Source organism: Sphaeramia orbicularis, chromosome 24 (assembly GCF_902148855.1).
Source record: "Sphaeramia orbicularis chromosome 24, fSphaOr1.1, whole genome shotgun sequence".
NCBI classification, from domain to species: Eukaryota; Metazoa; Chordata; class Actinopteri; order Kurtiformes; family Apogonidae; genus Sphaeramia; species Sphaeramia orbicularis.
In genome coordinates this window covers 37,647,506-37,661,099 of record NC_043979.1, presented here as the reverse complement: position 1 = coordinate 37,661,099, position 13,594 = coordinate 37,647,506, and the positions used below count along the sequence as shown (strand labels likewise).

General features: G+C 37.2%; 1 protein-coding gene across 6 annotated transcripts in view; it reads right to left on the bottom strand.

Moving 5' to 3' along the window:
• utrn (utrophin) overlaps positions 1 to 13,594 on the bottom strand; it is a 397,580-nt gene that overhangs the window by 173,899 nt on the left and 210,087 nt on the right. For all 6 annotated transcript variants that reach the window (XM_030127978.1, XM_030127982.1, XM_030127981.1 and 3 more), the window contains 2 exons: positions 8,860 to 9,032; positions 3,610 to 3,766 (listed from right to left, as the gene is read on the bottom strand). In XM_030127978.1, the coding sequence (XP_029983838.1) occupies positions 3,610 to 3,766; positions 8,860 to 9,032 (330 nt within the window). The remainder of the gene's footprint in view (positions 1 to 3,609; positions 3,767 to 8,859; positions 9,033 to 13,594) is intronic.

Genomic DNA, 13,594 nt, shown 5'->3' with positions numbered 1-13,594 from the left:
GTTATAACTTGTTCACAAATGTTTATTTACTCCTGTACCAGTAAGACTCAGTTAAAGACCTAACAGAGATGCGACCATGCGGTAAGCCAGATTTTCATTCCAATCTTGTAGAGTCCGTACACCATGTCAAAATATGTGGGTCTAATTTTATTGTTTCTGTCAATATATGGAATTTTTCAGCACGCATGCTTTGGACATGACATCTATGCAATAAACAATGCATGATTATCCTGAGTGCTGAAACATTTGTATATCTTTGGAGGCATTAAATATGGAGGCTATTAGGCTGTAGTGTCCGTACACCAAATAATTTCTGATTTGACAGGGGTACAAGCCTGCGAAATTTTTTGTAGACACCATAATATAATACAAAAATATTTTGGATTTAAAAAGAGAAATATCAGATAAATAAAATGGCCTGTCTGATTTTTTGATAGAGCAGTATTATTTTTTATTTATATGTGCACCCTTTCTGGTACCCTTGACTGTGATCAGGCCATGTGGTACTGTTTATCTGTCAAATGGTCATTATGGTCGGTTTCAGATGCTGCAGCTCTTTCATAATTCATAGTTTGAGTTCTTGTTTGTTCACTATTAATTGTCAGCTTTGTAAATCCAAGCTGGACTGACTGTACATTTCCTGACCAAGTAAATTAAAATTCTCACTTAGTGCAGTAATCTACACCTGGCTTTTCTGCCTCCGTCCATAATAATACACATTATGTAGACTAAACATCGTCAAAAATTAATGTTTATTTGCAACATAGTATAGCAAACTATTGCATGATCAATGTCTGGGGTCGCCAGAAATTTGTGACGTTAAAATGGGGTCACGAACCAAAAAAGGTTGGAAATCAGTGCAATAAAGCAAAACCTGATCTTGCCAGATCTTGAGTGTAGAGGTGTCCTGAAAAAAAGGACATGATTATATACTCGCTGCAGCTTTTTGAATCTTCTACAGCTACAAAAATAATAATAATAATTCCAAGCAAAAAAAAAAAATTGCTCAAAAAACTACATCCATTAAGTACAGGTGCACACACAAGCATACATAGCTTCAAACACATGTGTCTATGTGTGTGTCTGTCTTTTATCCTGGAGGGCGTCTGTTGATCTGTCTCGGTGTGTCTGTGATCCCGCACCCACGCATGACTGCACGTGTTTACTCTCAAGGCGTTTCGGGGAGTAAAATAATGTTGTGGTGAACCGGCTGCGTGGAAACGCATTATGGTGTCAAGAGCAACATCAACGGCAGCGGCGGCCAATGGACTGGGAGTAAACAGTAGCCACGGGGTGAGTCATCTATCTGAAAGCAATTACATGCCGATGCGCCATCATAATAACCAGTGGTTACAATAAATAATACAGTGGAGAACACAGATGACAAATTGCAACGAAAAAGGTGTGAATGGGTCGACACAATGATGGTATCGATGGCTTGCTGGAATAAATACAATCTGACAAATAACAATAATACTTAGAGGGAAATAGATGGACGGGCCATAGTGACTGCACTGTGGCAATTTTAATATTGGTCTCTTACTCTGTACGGGTACAAGTCTTATTTATGTTTACAGCTGAGTGACTATAATAAGTAATTAGGCGATGGAAAACAATAATAAAACATCATGCTGCGGTTATGGTTGACTGTTGTATTCGCTAATTTTTATAAACTGACCATAGCCACAGCGCTTAAAGGCCTGGCCCTTAATAACATCTGAATGATTGCTGCTACAGTCAGCGGAGCTCCTTGTGGTTTCACTGCCAAATATTCATCCAATTTTCAGCTGTATATTGTCATTAGGGATAGTAACTAATAAGATTATTGGTACAAATGTCATCGTCACATTTGCTTATTGTTTAATTCTTTATTGATTCCACTACAGAGTCCTTATTAGTTTTCTGTGAGGAAAAAAGTAAGTCTAGCAGCGCTTTTTTTTTTTTTCTCAATTAGGCTTTTTTAATCTGTAAGGAAATATTCTACTAAGACTATATGAGTGGTGCTTCTGTTATAAAGATATAGGATGTTGACCTTCTGTGTGACCGTCAAATACATGATATTCCTGGAAGTTCTGCCTATGTGCAACATATACAGTCGCAGAAAAAAATATTAGACCATCAAGTCATCAAAAACAGTGGTTATGCAATCAAGTACTAACTCCTGTGTGTATCATTTGATTAAAACAGATAGAAAAGAAAACATGGAATGTCTAAAAGCACTGTTTTTGGCAGTACAATGCCATAGATATTGATGTATGAACTGAAGTTATTTTGGTTATTATCAAGAAAACCATGGAAAATGGATAGATATCAGCTCTGAAATTAAACTCTTATGAGCTATTTTTGTTGTTATCATTATATTTGTCCAAACAAATGTACCTTTAGTTGTACCAGGCCTTAAAATGAACAAGAAATTAAAGAAAACAAGGGTGGTCTAATAATTTTTTCTAGGGCTGTATACACACGCCATATTGTTTATCTGACAGTTTTTAACATATTTATCTCAGTTGTGCACATGTTAAATGTCATTTACCTCTGACAGATGTTGCACATTTATGTAAATATATATTTTTCTCTTAGTAATAGTAATATATATTTTTTGTGCTCATTTTGTTTTGCATGCCATATTTAAATAACACTTTGTTTTGTTTGTTTCAATTTCCTCGTTAAATTACTCTATTTAAATTTTTAGGCATATTAAATTCTCTTGCCATTCAGTGTGGGTGGCAAAGTAAGTACATAAAACGCTTTGAATCCTTGAAATGTTGGGTAGAGAGATACTTCAGGATGATGCTTGAGTTAAAATTATAAGTAACTCCTTTGACTTCATGTTTCAAGCTTCAAGCAACATAGATAATAATAAGATCACATAAAAGAAGCCAAAATGTCAAGTGTTGTGCTGAATGGAACACTTCATTGGCATCTCATATTAAAGGAGTGATACTTAGCTTTTTTCAAAATGGAATTATACATTTTCAAACATTTCCCTGTGATCTACATAAACTGTAAATGCTATGCTTGGGTCTGAAGTCTTCATTAATTCAACTCCACAGGTCCATCTTCAACCCTATTTCTGAGTAATGACACCAGAAATGAGCCACTTCAGGCCCCGCCCCCTCCAGGTTGTTGGCTGTGTTTCTCTGTCCCATTAGGTGATCATCTCAAATTTTGGACATATTTTCAGTATGGACTACAACAGTTGCTGCTGAAAAATAATTATGGCGTACTTGGAAACATGTTCATCTGAAGCCTTGACCTTATATGTGCAAATGTCGTGATGTAACTAGTTATAGATGTAACAAATTAAGCAGGAATTAAAACAGGTTGTAGAAATCCACTTGATTTTTGCCAAAATGAATATGAAAACAGCTTTGCAGCACCTGGAGGGTTCTCAACCCTAGAAATAATGGATGAATACATGTAGCCATGACATAAAACAGTACATCAGGTGTGATTGGTTACCGGCTGTCGCTACCCGCTGCTTCATAAACAGATAAACTTTTGAGCTCAACTTAACTTTATGTGACAGCTGAAGAGAACGGTGAAGGACAAAGTTTGATAAATCTTGTCGAGTGTGGCGGGAACACAGCCTGCGGCGACAGAACGTACCGTGCAGTGGTTTTGCTGCTGTAGAAGGGTGGGCACATCTCCTCCAATAGGCATCTGCTTGGCCAGCTCCTCGTCCTTCATGCAGATCCACCTCCACAGCTCCTCCAGGAGACCCAGCAGACGAGACCAGCGCTCAGCACTCGCCTCCAGATGAGCTCTGCCGAAATGTACCATTCAGTTAGCCATGACTATATGTACCGTCATCGAAACAGTGTGCATCGTCAACTCTCACAAACGTAGCTAAATATTTTATAAATTGCAACAAATGTTTCGTTAGCTTCATAGCGTAATTGCATAATGGACAAAAGTATTGGGACATGTTGAATTCAGGTGTTTTTTTTTTGTAACGGGTCTGGGATACAAAACAATAATGACAAATGACATAATATAGTTTTATATTGTGATAAACATCATTGCACTGGTTGGTTATGTTTAACCCATAAAGACCCAAACATCTGCTGGCGTCCCAAATTATTTACTGATATAAAGTGTTTAATATCTGTTGATCCACTAATTCTATCAATACATGTAAATAATTGTTGTAAAATGCAGTTTGTTGTCTTTTCATGGTCATCAGATATGACCCATTTGGACGTTCAGAGGCTCAGCAGTTACCGTGGAAACACTGTCATCTTCTACATCATCGATTCACCATTAAAACCCATGGAGTCGGATCAATGTCAGTGGATGGAGACACTTGGTTTATGTTCAGTTAATGATATATTTTACTGAATTAGTCACTTTTTACTTCAGTTTTCTCTGTTTCTGATATAATAACCCTCAAGTGTAATCTAAGTTTTAATGGACATCTACATGATCAATACATTAAATATGGGGAAATAGGCAATTTTCACTTAAAACTGCAAAATACAGGGCATCATATTACAATAAATGGTAACAAATCAAAAGGTAAAAGATAAAAAAAAATAAAGAAGAAATCATTTGGGAACTATTGTCCCACTGTAGCCCACTGTCTTGTCTCGTGCTGTCCCTGCACACTTTTGTCTATATGAGCCCTCCCTCTATGTATACAGGGTGGGGAAGCAAAATTTACAATGAACATTTAGTTGTTTTTTCTCAGCAGGCACTACGTCAATTGCTTTGAAACCAAACATATATTGATGTCATAATGATACCTAACACTATTATCCATACCTTTTCAGAAACTTTTGCCCATATGAGTAATCAGGAAAGCAAACGTCAGAGAGTGTGTGATTTGCTGAATGCACTCGTCACACCAAAGGAGATTTCAAAAATAGTTGGAGTGTCCATAAAGACTGTTTATAATGGAAAGAAGAGAATGACTATGAGCAAAACTATTACGAGAAAGTCTGGAAGATACTATTAAAGAAGAATGGGAGAAGTTGTCACCTGAATATTTGAGGAACACTTGCACAAGTTTCAGGAAGCGTGTGAAGGCAGTTATTGAGAAAGAAGGAGGACACATAGAATAAAAACATTTTCTATTATGTCAATTTTCTTGTGGCAAATAAATTCTCATGACTTTCAATAAACTAATTGGTCATACACTGTCTTTCAATCCCTGCCTCAAAATATTGTAAATTTTGCTTCCCCACCCTGTATGTATACAAGCAAGGAATGAATGAACATGTGAATATAAAGTTTGAGATTGTTACTTAAACACAAGCTGTATTTAAAGATAAATTTGTCCTCCGAAGAGGGCGGGTGGTGACAGATTTAATAAATACATAAATACGTAATATAATTTTTATCACAATATAAAACTATATTATGACATGTCGTTATTGTTACGTATCCCAGACTCCTGTTGGAAAATAAACACCTGAACTCAACGTGTCCCAATACTTTTATCTATATAGCGTATGACATGAGACTAACAACTTGTTTCTACTAAAAGAAAACCCCTTAAACAGCAGATCACTGACCTTAGAAGAGAAGTTTGTGCGCGACTGGAGCAGATAATATTTGCAAAAGGGAAGACAGTTGGTTGCTAATTGTGTGGGTGGCAGCGTGCATACAATATGTGTTGATAAGCACTTTTGTTTGTCTGCTCTCCTGTGGGCATAATGCATCTGAGCACAGTGTACAGAGACCTCCCATCGCTGCTTACAGAGTTAGCCTTAATTACACATGTACTACAATTAAGGCATAATGGGCTGTATGCAATCAACATGCAGAGACCACCCCCCCTCCCACACAGACCCATCTCACTCAGTCTCTCCGTCTATTTTTCTCCGACATGTCTACCGGTGGAAAAAGTGTAGTTTATCACGGCTGCACTGCGTGACCTTAACTCACTCCTATTTATTCCTTTCTCCTAAATGCGTGCTCTTTTCAACGTAGAAACATTCCCTAGACCTTTTCTATTTTCCCCGCTGTAATGTTCGTCTTCAGCATCTCTAACCCCCCCCCCCCCCCCCCTTCAGTGTGAGCTTTGCTGTGCTCTGTTCCTACTCGTCTTTGTCTTTGAACATCTCCATCTGGGCCTGTCAGCTTCACTTGCACCTTTACTTTCTTCATCCTTTTCATCCCCCAGAGATTCGCCCAGCCTTATTTATTAATGCCGGGCTTGTGGCTGACATGGCACTGTCTGTGTCCTCAGAAGTTATGTGACTCTGGGGTCCTTTTGACATGGCAGAAATGTTAAATGCAAGACCTACTTTTTACCCTCAGACGATAACAAACATATACATATTTTACCAGGTGTCACATGTGATTTTCGATTCCGACGCAGCATATGTGAGTCATGTTCTAGTAATCAGTTGAAGACGTGTGACTCATGTTCCATCATGAATACGAAAGCGTTTCCTTTCATATCCCAGTCGAGTGGGTAATATAATGTGTACACCTTCAAGGAAGCTGCACAGTGTTAAAGAATTTAGTGGCCTTGGCAAAGAAGTTTAATTCCAATAAGTAGAAATGGGCACGGTCTGGTGGAGAATTGACCTGTGTATCATTTGTTCTTTTCATATTCAATTGAGAATCCACAATGGGAAAACAAAAACATTTATATTTTATTTATTTGTTCATTTATTTGTCTCAAACTTTGAAATAAAAAATAAAAAAGAACAAAAAAAAGACTCATTATTTCATTATTCATGCACACATGAAAAATCAAAAACAAGTTGTTTTTCATTCTTTCGATTGTATGCACAAATTAAAAAATGGAAATAAACAAATGGACCAAATGTTGGGTTTCATGTTGACATCTTTGATATCTGATTTGGTATGACCCGGGAGTTACTGACTTCTTCGTGTGTTATGCGAAGTGGCTTCTACTTAGATAAGCTACCATGGCCGCACTGTATTAGACAAAACAGTTTTTGCGTTTGCTGCCTCTGAATAACACAACATTCTCCATTACCACAGAATGCATTAGCCAGAATACTAGCAAATCCATGATTGTCCAGCTCAACACACGAGAAGTCAGCAACTTCCGGGTCACACCAAATCGGATATCAAAAACGTCAACATGAAACCCGACATTTGGTCCATTTGCTTTCCAGTTTTTAATTTGTCCATACAATCGAAAGAATGAAAAACAACTCATTTTTTAATTTTTGATTTGTACATGAATAATGAAATAACGCCTAATTTTTTCATTTTCCGATTGTGGATTCTCAGTTGAATACGAAAAGAATGAATGATGCACGGATTGTGGACAATCGTGGGTTTGCTAGTATTCTGTCTAATGCATTCTGTGGTAATGGAGAATTTTGTGTTATTCAGAGGCAGCAAATGCGGTATTCTCAAGGATGATGACATGACAACTGAAAAAATTGTCAGGATCTTCCAGGTATTGTTGTTTTGTCTGATGCAGTGCAGCCAATGGTAGTCAGTCTAAGTAGAAGCCACTTCAAGTAACACATGAAGAAGTCTGTAACTTTCGGATCATACCAAATCGGATATCAAAAATGTCAACATGAAACCTGATATTTGGTCCATTTGCTTATTTCCAATTTTTAATTTGTGCATACAATCGAAAGAATGAAAAACAACTCATTTTTAAATTTTTGATTTGTACATGAATAATGAAATAACTAATTTTTTCATTTTCCAATTATGGATTCTATATTGAATACAAAAAGAATGAATGATACACAGATTCTGGACAATCGTGGGTTTGTTAGTATGCTGTCTAATGCATTCTGCGATAATGGAGAATTTCATGTTATTCAAAGGCAGCAAACACGTTACTCTTGAGGACGACGACATGACAACTGAAAAAAAATCAGCAGGATCTTCCAGGTATTGTTGTTTTGTCTAATATAGTGCAGCCAATGGTAGCCAATTTAAGTAGAAGCCACTTCAAGTAACACACGAAGACATCAATAACCTCCAAGTCACACCAAATTGGATATCAAAAATGTCAACATGAAACCCGACATTTCCAATTTTTAACCCTTTATCGGGCAAGTGACTATTTTTGGTAATTCCAACACACATTAGAAGACAGTGACAGCAACAGTTACAGTGAGTCAACAATCTCAGGTCCAATGTGGTCTCCAGGGTCTGTAAGGTCCACCTCTGCATGAACAGTGAGTGTACCTGCTTCGTTAGGTACCATGAAGTAATGGTACTAATGTAAGGAATGATGTTCAAAGGGATAATGTGGATGTGGACAGGGGTCTGGATCAGCACTTATGTTGTTGTAATGTCCTAAAAGTGATGGTCTAATGTTCTAAAATACATTTTATTTGTATATTTTATTTTTTATATATGTAGTTCTTGGATTTCATTTATTTTTTTGCCACTTACAGGTAAGTAACCAAATATGTTAACTTCACTGGCCTTGATTCTCTACATAACAATAAAATATTTTTGAAAGATCTCACAACAACACACTAAGGTTGAAATTTAGAATTTCAGCGTATTTCTATGAGTGCCCTGTAAAGAGTTAATTTGTGCATACAATCAAAAGAATGACAAACTCGTTTTTTTATTTGTACATGAATAATGAAATAAGTCATTTTTTCATTTTCCGACTGTGGATTCTCAATTGAATATGAAAACAACGAATGATACACGGATTAGAATCTGTGTGTAGGATTCACTTTTTTACACCCTTGAATTCATGAGTAGATATGTTATTTATTTATTTCCTCCATATGTGACAATCCTATTTTCTAGGAGACCAACTTTTGCCAGATACAAGTCTCTGTTTTATTAACACAGTAAACAGAGGCAGACATGTCGCTGCATCACCAGCAGGATCAAGAACTGCAACTTTAAGCAAAGCAAACAAAGAATCCTCCAAGTTTTACTCACCGAATGTTGGCTGACTTGGTCTTTAGGTCGCTCCAGCGTTGATTCATGTCGTCCAGTCTGTGCTGGAGGAACACGGCTTCGTCTGAGCTGCCCAGAGCTTTGACCATCTTCGACTTGTTTCCATCCACACTCTTGTAGATGTCATTGTGGGCATCGATCTCAGCCTGGATGTCCTACAAACAGACAAATTGTAAAGGTGACTCCTGATGGGAAAGTAAAACTGGATCAAAGACAAAAGCAAAGTAATCACATTTATATCACAAACAACAAAATATGGACATCGTGGTCTTTTAGCTGATTATTTATGGACCAAATGCAGTGCTGTATTTTGCCGCAAAGGGTATTCTAGAGGGAGTTCACGGCACGACGAACACAACATTTCCAGAGGGCAGAGAAGTTTCGATTTTCATTTAATGTCCTCAATGTACTTTTTGACTGCAACGATTTCAACTTTTACCCTTGCATGACTTGTAAAGCCACCCCAACCAGGAATAATTCCCTCAGCAACGTCTGCTTCCGTACTGATGCGGAATTAGGTAATACCAGGGCTACAGCACAGCACGATGTACCGTTTTATTCTGCCATACAGTATGCAATACAAATGTAATTCATGCTATTGCAACAGCACCAGTGTTGCTTCCACAGGCCTTTTACTTCAATACTGTGACGAAGCACAATTTTTCCAAGTGTGTGAGTGTCCTTAACAAGGCGTCTCTATTACACAAGTACATCTCAAAGGCTGTGTGTGTGTGTGTGTGTGTGTTAGTGTGTGAGGCTTGAACCACAAGGGGGCCTGACGCAAGCAGAGGATCCTGTCAAATGTTTTATTTTTAGATGTGTAAAACTGCTCCATTTTCTTCTCTCTCTCTCTCTTTCTCTCACTCTACTGGGACTCCCCTTAGTTCAGCCAATTTCTACTGCAGATAAAGAAGAGACTCCAATGCCATATGGGTGTCTGTAAAAGTGCCTGCAGCGTACAGACAGACTTGCAAATGGGACGAAATTAGTGAAGATAAGCAAAGTGTAATGAGACCTATAGCCTACAAGAGTATGGTAATAAAAAATAATTTTGGTCATTGAGTGTGAAATGACCCATCTTCAGCGCCTCGAGTTGCTTGTGTATTCTTCTTTCTTTGTGCCATTAGAGAATGGAAATGACGCTATTAACAAAAGTTTCACTATACAATTACTGTAAACTAGCTTATCTAGGAAAATGCAATTAATGTGGTTGTACTGTGTCTGATTATACTCATTGCATTAATGAAATAAAGTAACAATTACAAAAATAGGTTATTAGCTGTGAGCATAGAATTACTCTTGATGCATTAATTGTAATTTTGTAAGTTAAAAGTGCTTGAGTTCAAAGTTTGACCACAGCTAAATCATATGTCACATGTAGTTATAGTATACACAAATGATTAAATTATCAAAAACAATGGTTATGCAATCAAGTAGTGACTCCTGTGTGTATCATGTGACTAAAACAGACAGAAAAGAAAACAAGGAATGCATAAAAGCACTGTTTTTAGCAGTACAATGCGATAGTTATTGATGTAAGAACTGAAGTGATTATTAAGTGGTTATCAAGAAAACACGAAAAATGGCTTCAATAAGTGGAATGAATACTTCTACTTTTACCATATTTTTCTTTTTGGATATACAGTCACGGAAAAAAAATAAAAAAATAAAAAAATAAAATAAATAAAAATACAACCGTTTTATATAGTGCTTTTCTAAGTACTCAAAGACACAATTTGCACACACAAAAAAAAACATTTTACCAAAAAAAGGCATATATAGTTGCGGAAAAAATTATTAGACCATCAAAAGTCATCAAAAACAATGGTTATGCAATCAAGTACTAATTCCTGTGTGTATCATGTGACTAAAACAGACAGAAAAGAAAACATGGAATGCCTAAAAGCACTGTTTTTGTCAGTACAATGCCATAGATATTGATGTAAGAACTGAAGTGATTATTAAGTGGTTATTATCAAGAAAACACAAAAAATAGCTAGATATCAGCTCTGAAATTAAACTCTTATGAGCTATTTTTGTTGTTATCATTATATTTGTCCAAACAAATGTATTTTTAGTTGTACCAGGCATTAAAATGAACAAGAAATTGAAGAAAACAAGGGTGGTCAAATAATTTTTTCCATGACTGTAGGTACATAGTAGTAAGTAGTAGTAATTTATTCGTCCATTTAATATAACAGGATATATACATACATACGGTTTGGATTTCTATATTAAACATGGGTGAAAAGGCATAGGCAGAAGCTACAGCTTATTTATGCCTACCCTATTTACAAACAAAACAAGATAACAAGATGGGACAGTTTTAAACAATAATATAGATAAAACAAATAATATAATATGAGCAAAATCTTAGATTCATACTGATAATCAGCTTACTTTATCCTAATATTTTACATTTATTGAATACCTTAGTTTTAAACGTCCTTTTAAATGTGGAGACTGATGTGCATGTTTTTAATTCTTTATTTGGGTTGTTCCATAATTTTACTCCAATTACAGATATGCATTGGCCTTTTGTGTTGGTCCTTGCCTTTGTTTTCTTGTACATACTGGTCCCCCTAAGGTTGTACTGGGACTCTGACTGAGAACAGCTCCTGTATGCAGGTGACTGTAGGTATATACTTTAAGTAGAAAACATACTGCATAGAGATATATATATATAGACACACCAGCATACATAAGTAACACGTGTAATGTATAGGAGATGCTATTCAGATAAGTGTCATGTGCACTTGAAAGCACATGTTGCGGCAAAAGGCACATGTGACAACAGGTCAGCTACTGTACTCTCAAAACTGCTGTCATGGCAATGCAAGCAAAATATGGTCCGTCTGCAAGTCTATGCACTAAACAACTATCAATTTGCACAGGCATGCGTGGCAGAGTGCTGCAATTTACAGAATGCCAATAGATGTTTCACAAAGGATGAGACGAATCCCTCCACTGTGATCTGCAGGGATAATCACCCACCACCTTTTGACACAAATCAAATGGCTCATAAAGGTCATAAAAAAAGAGAAAGTGCAAAAGAGATGAGCGGACGGACAGAGAGAGACAGGCAGAAGAACAAAGACAGAGTGAAGGGAAAGAATGAAAGACACACACAGAGTGAAAGACAGGGAGTCATTCAGTCACTGAGCCAGCTGGCTGTGATTCAAGCCATTACCCAAGTGCTTCTCTTTTATTTTTCTTTAGCACTTTTACTTCCACTGGACGCAACACTGACTGCACACACACACACGCACACGCACACACACACATATACACACACACACACACACACACACATCTCAGTCTGTGTGGCCATCTACAAGTACAAATATTCATTTACAAAAGAACCCTTTAAACTTCATTTCACCCACTGAAAGACCACTTTGAGCCCGTGGTTTACACATGTCAATATGAATCTTGAGGTACTTCCCTTATGGGACTGACTGCCCTCTATCACACACACATACACAGAAAATTTACTGTGCTGCAGGTCACCATGTCAGCTACAAAAAACCCTCTGTTTGCCATCCCTTAGTTTTTATTTATGGATTCTTGAAGAAAATTAAGTCAATATGGCATTTTCAGTCCTGGATAAAGTCTCAGATTTGGCCCTTTAACTCCAATACATCAACAAACACACACTTCAGTGCACAAACAATCATAAAAGCCTTTAGTTTTAGGTTAAATAAGAAAGTAACAGTGGCAGAAAATGTCCTCAAGGTAAAATCACATATATAATCTTGATTAAACTTATTTATCAAACTTTTAAACCCCACACAAACATACCCAGAGATGTAAGGGTGGGTAAAAAGGTAAATTAAAGGTTAATGGTGTCTGGATGTCAGGTGAAATCTAATAAGTGGTAGTGATTTTCTGGCGTCTGGCTGTTGGGAGTCCAGGACGTAGCAGAATGTCTCATTGAAACTTGTGTTAAAGCCACTTTATGACTGATGAAAGCTTGAGAAGTTCAGCTAAACCTGTGTTTCTCAATGATCAACAACAATGACCCTTAGTATGTTAAGCCATGTTGTCTTTAGCCCTTAATAACACAATTACCCAAAGGTTTGCTTTGACAAATTACGCCCAATTCGATGCTCCGGGTCTCATTCTATACTAATTCTCGCTCTGCATGGTAGCGCGCACTAATAACTAGCAAAGCAGGCCAGAACCAATTATTCCATTTTAATGAGTCCAATAATGACTGCTCAGACCTCATAAAGCTGCCTACGTTAGGCCCACGACTACAAATACAAGGGGCAAAATACAATAAGTGGTGCCTGTGTTTGTATTCATACTGCAAAGAAGCTTTTTTCTTCAACAGATTTCATGCAAAGACATTTTCCAGATGAGTGGAGATATTGTGTACCTGTTCAAACCTTCTGAGCAGCTCCTGCAAGCTGAAATTCAGACCAATCATATTCGGGGTTTTGGTGATCTTGCTCCTCCCTACATTCTCTCTGTTATACAGTTTGAAAGATGGTAAGGGCTCAGGACAGATGTGTAAGTCCTCCAGTGGTTACGGTCAAAAACGCTTCCTTCAAAGCAAAGGCGCTGGTCAATAATTAATCCAAAGTTTGAGCAATCTTGAATCTGACTGCAGAAAAACCAAACTTTATGAAGAATCTCACAAACAATAGGGTGGACTCCAGGTTGTAGTCTCAACACAGGCGATTTAGACACTTCGCACACCCCCAGGCTGCAC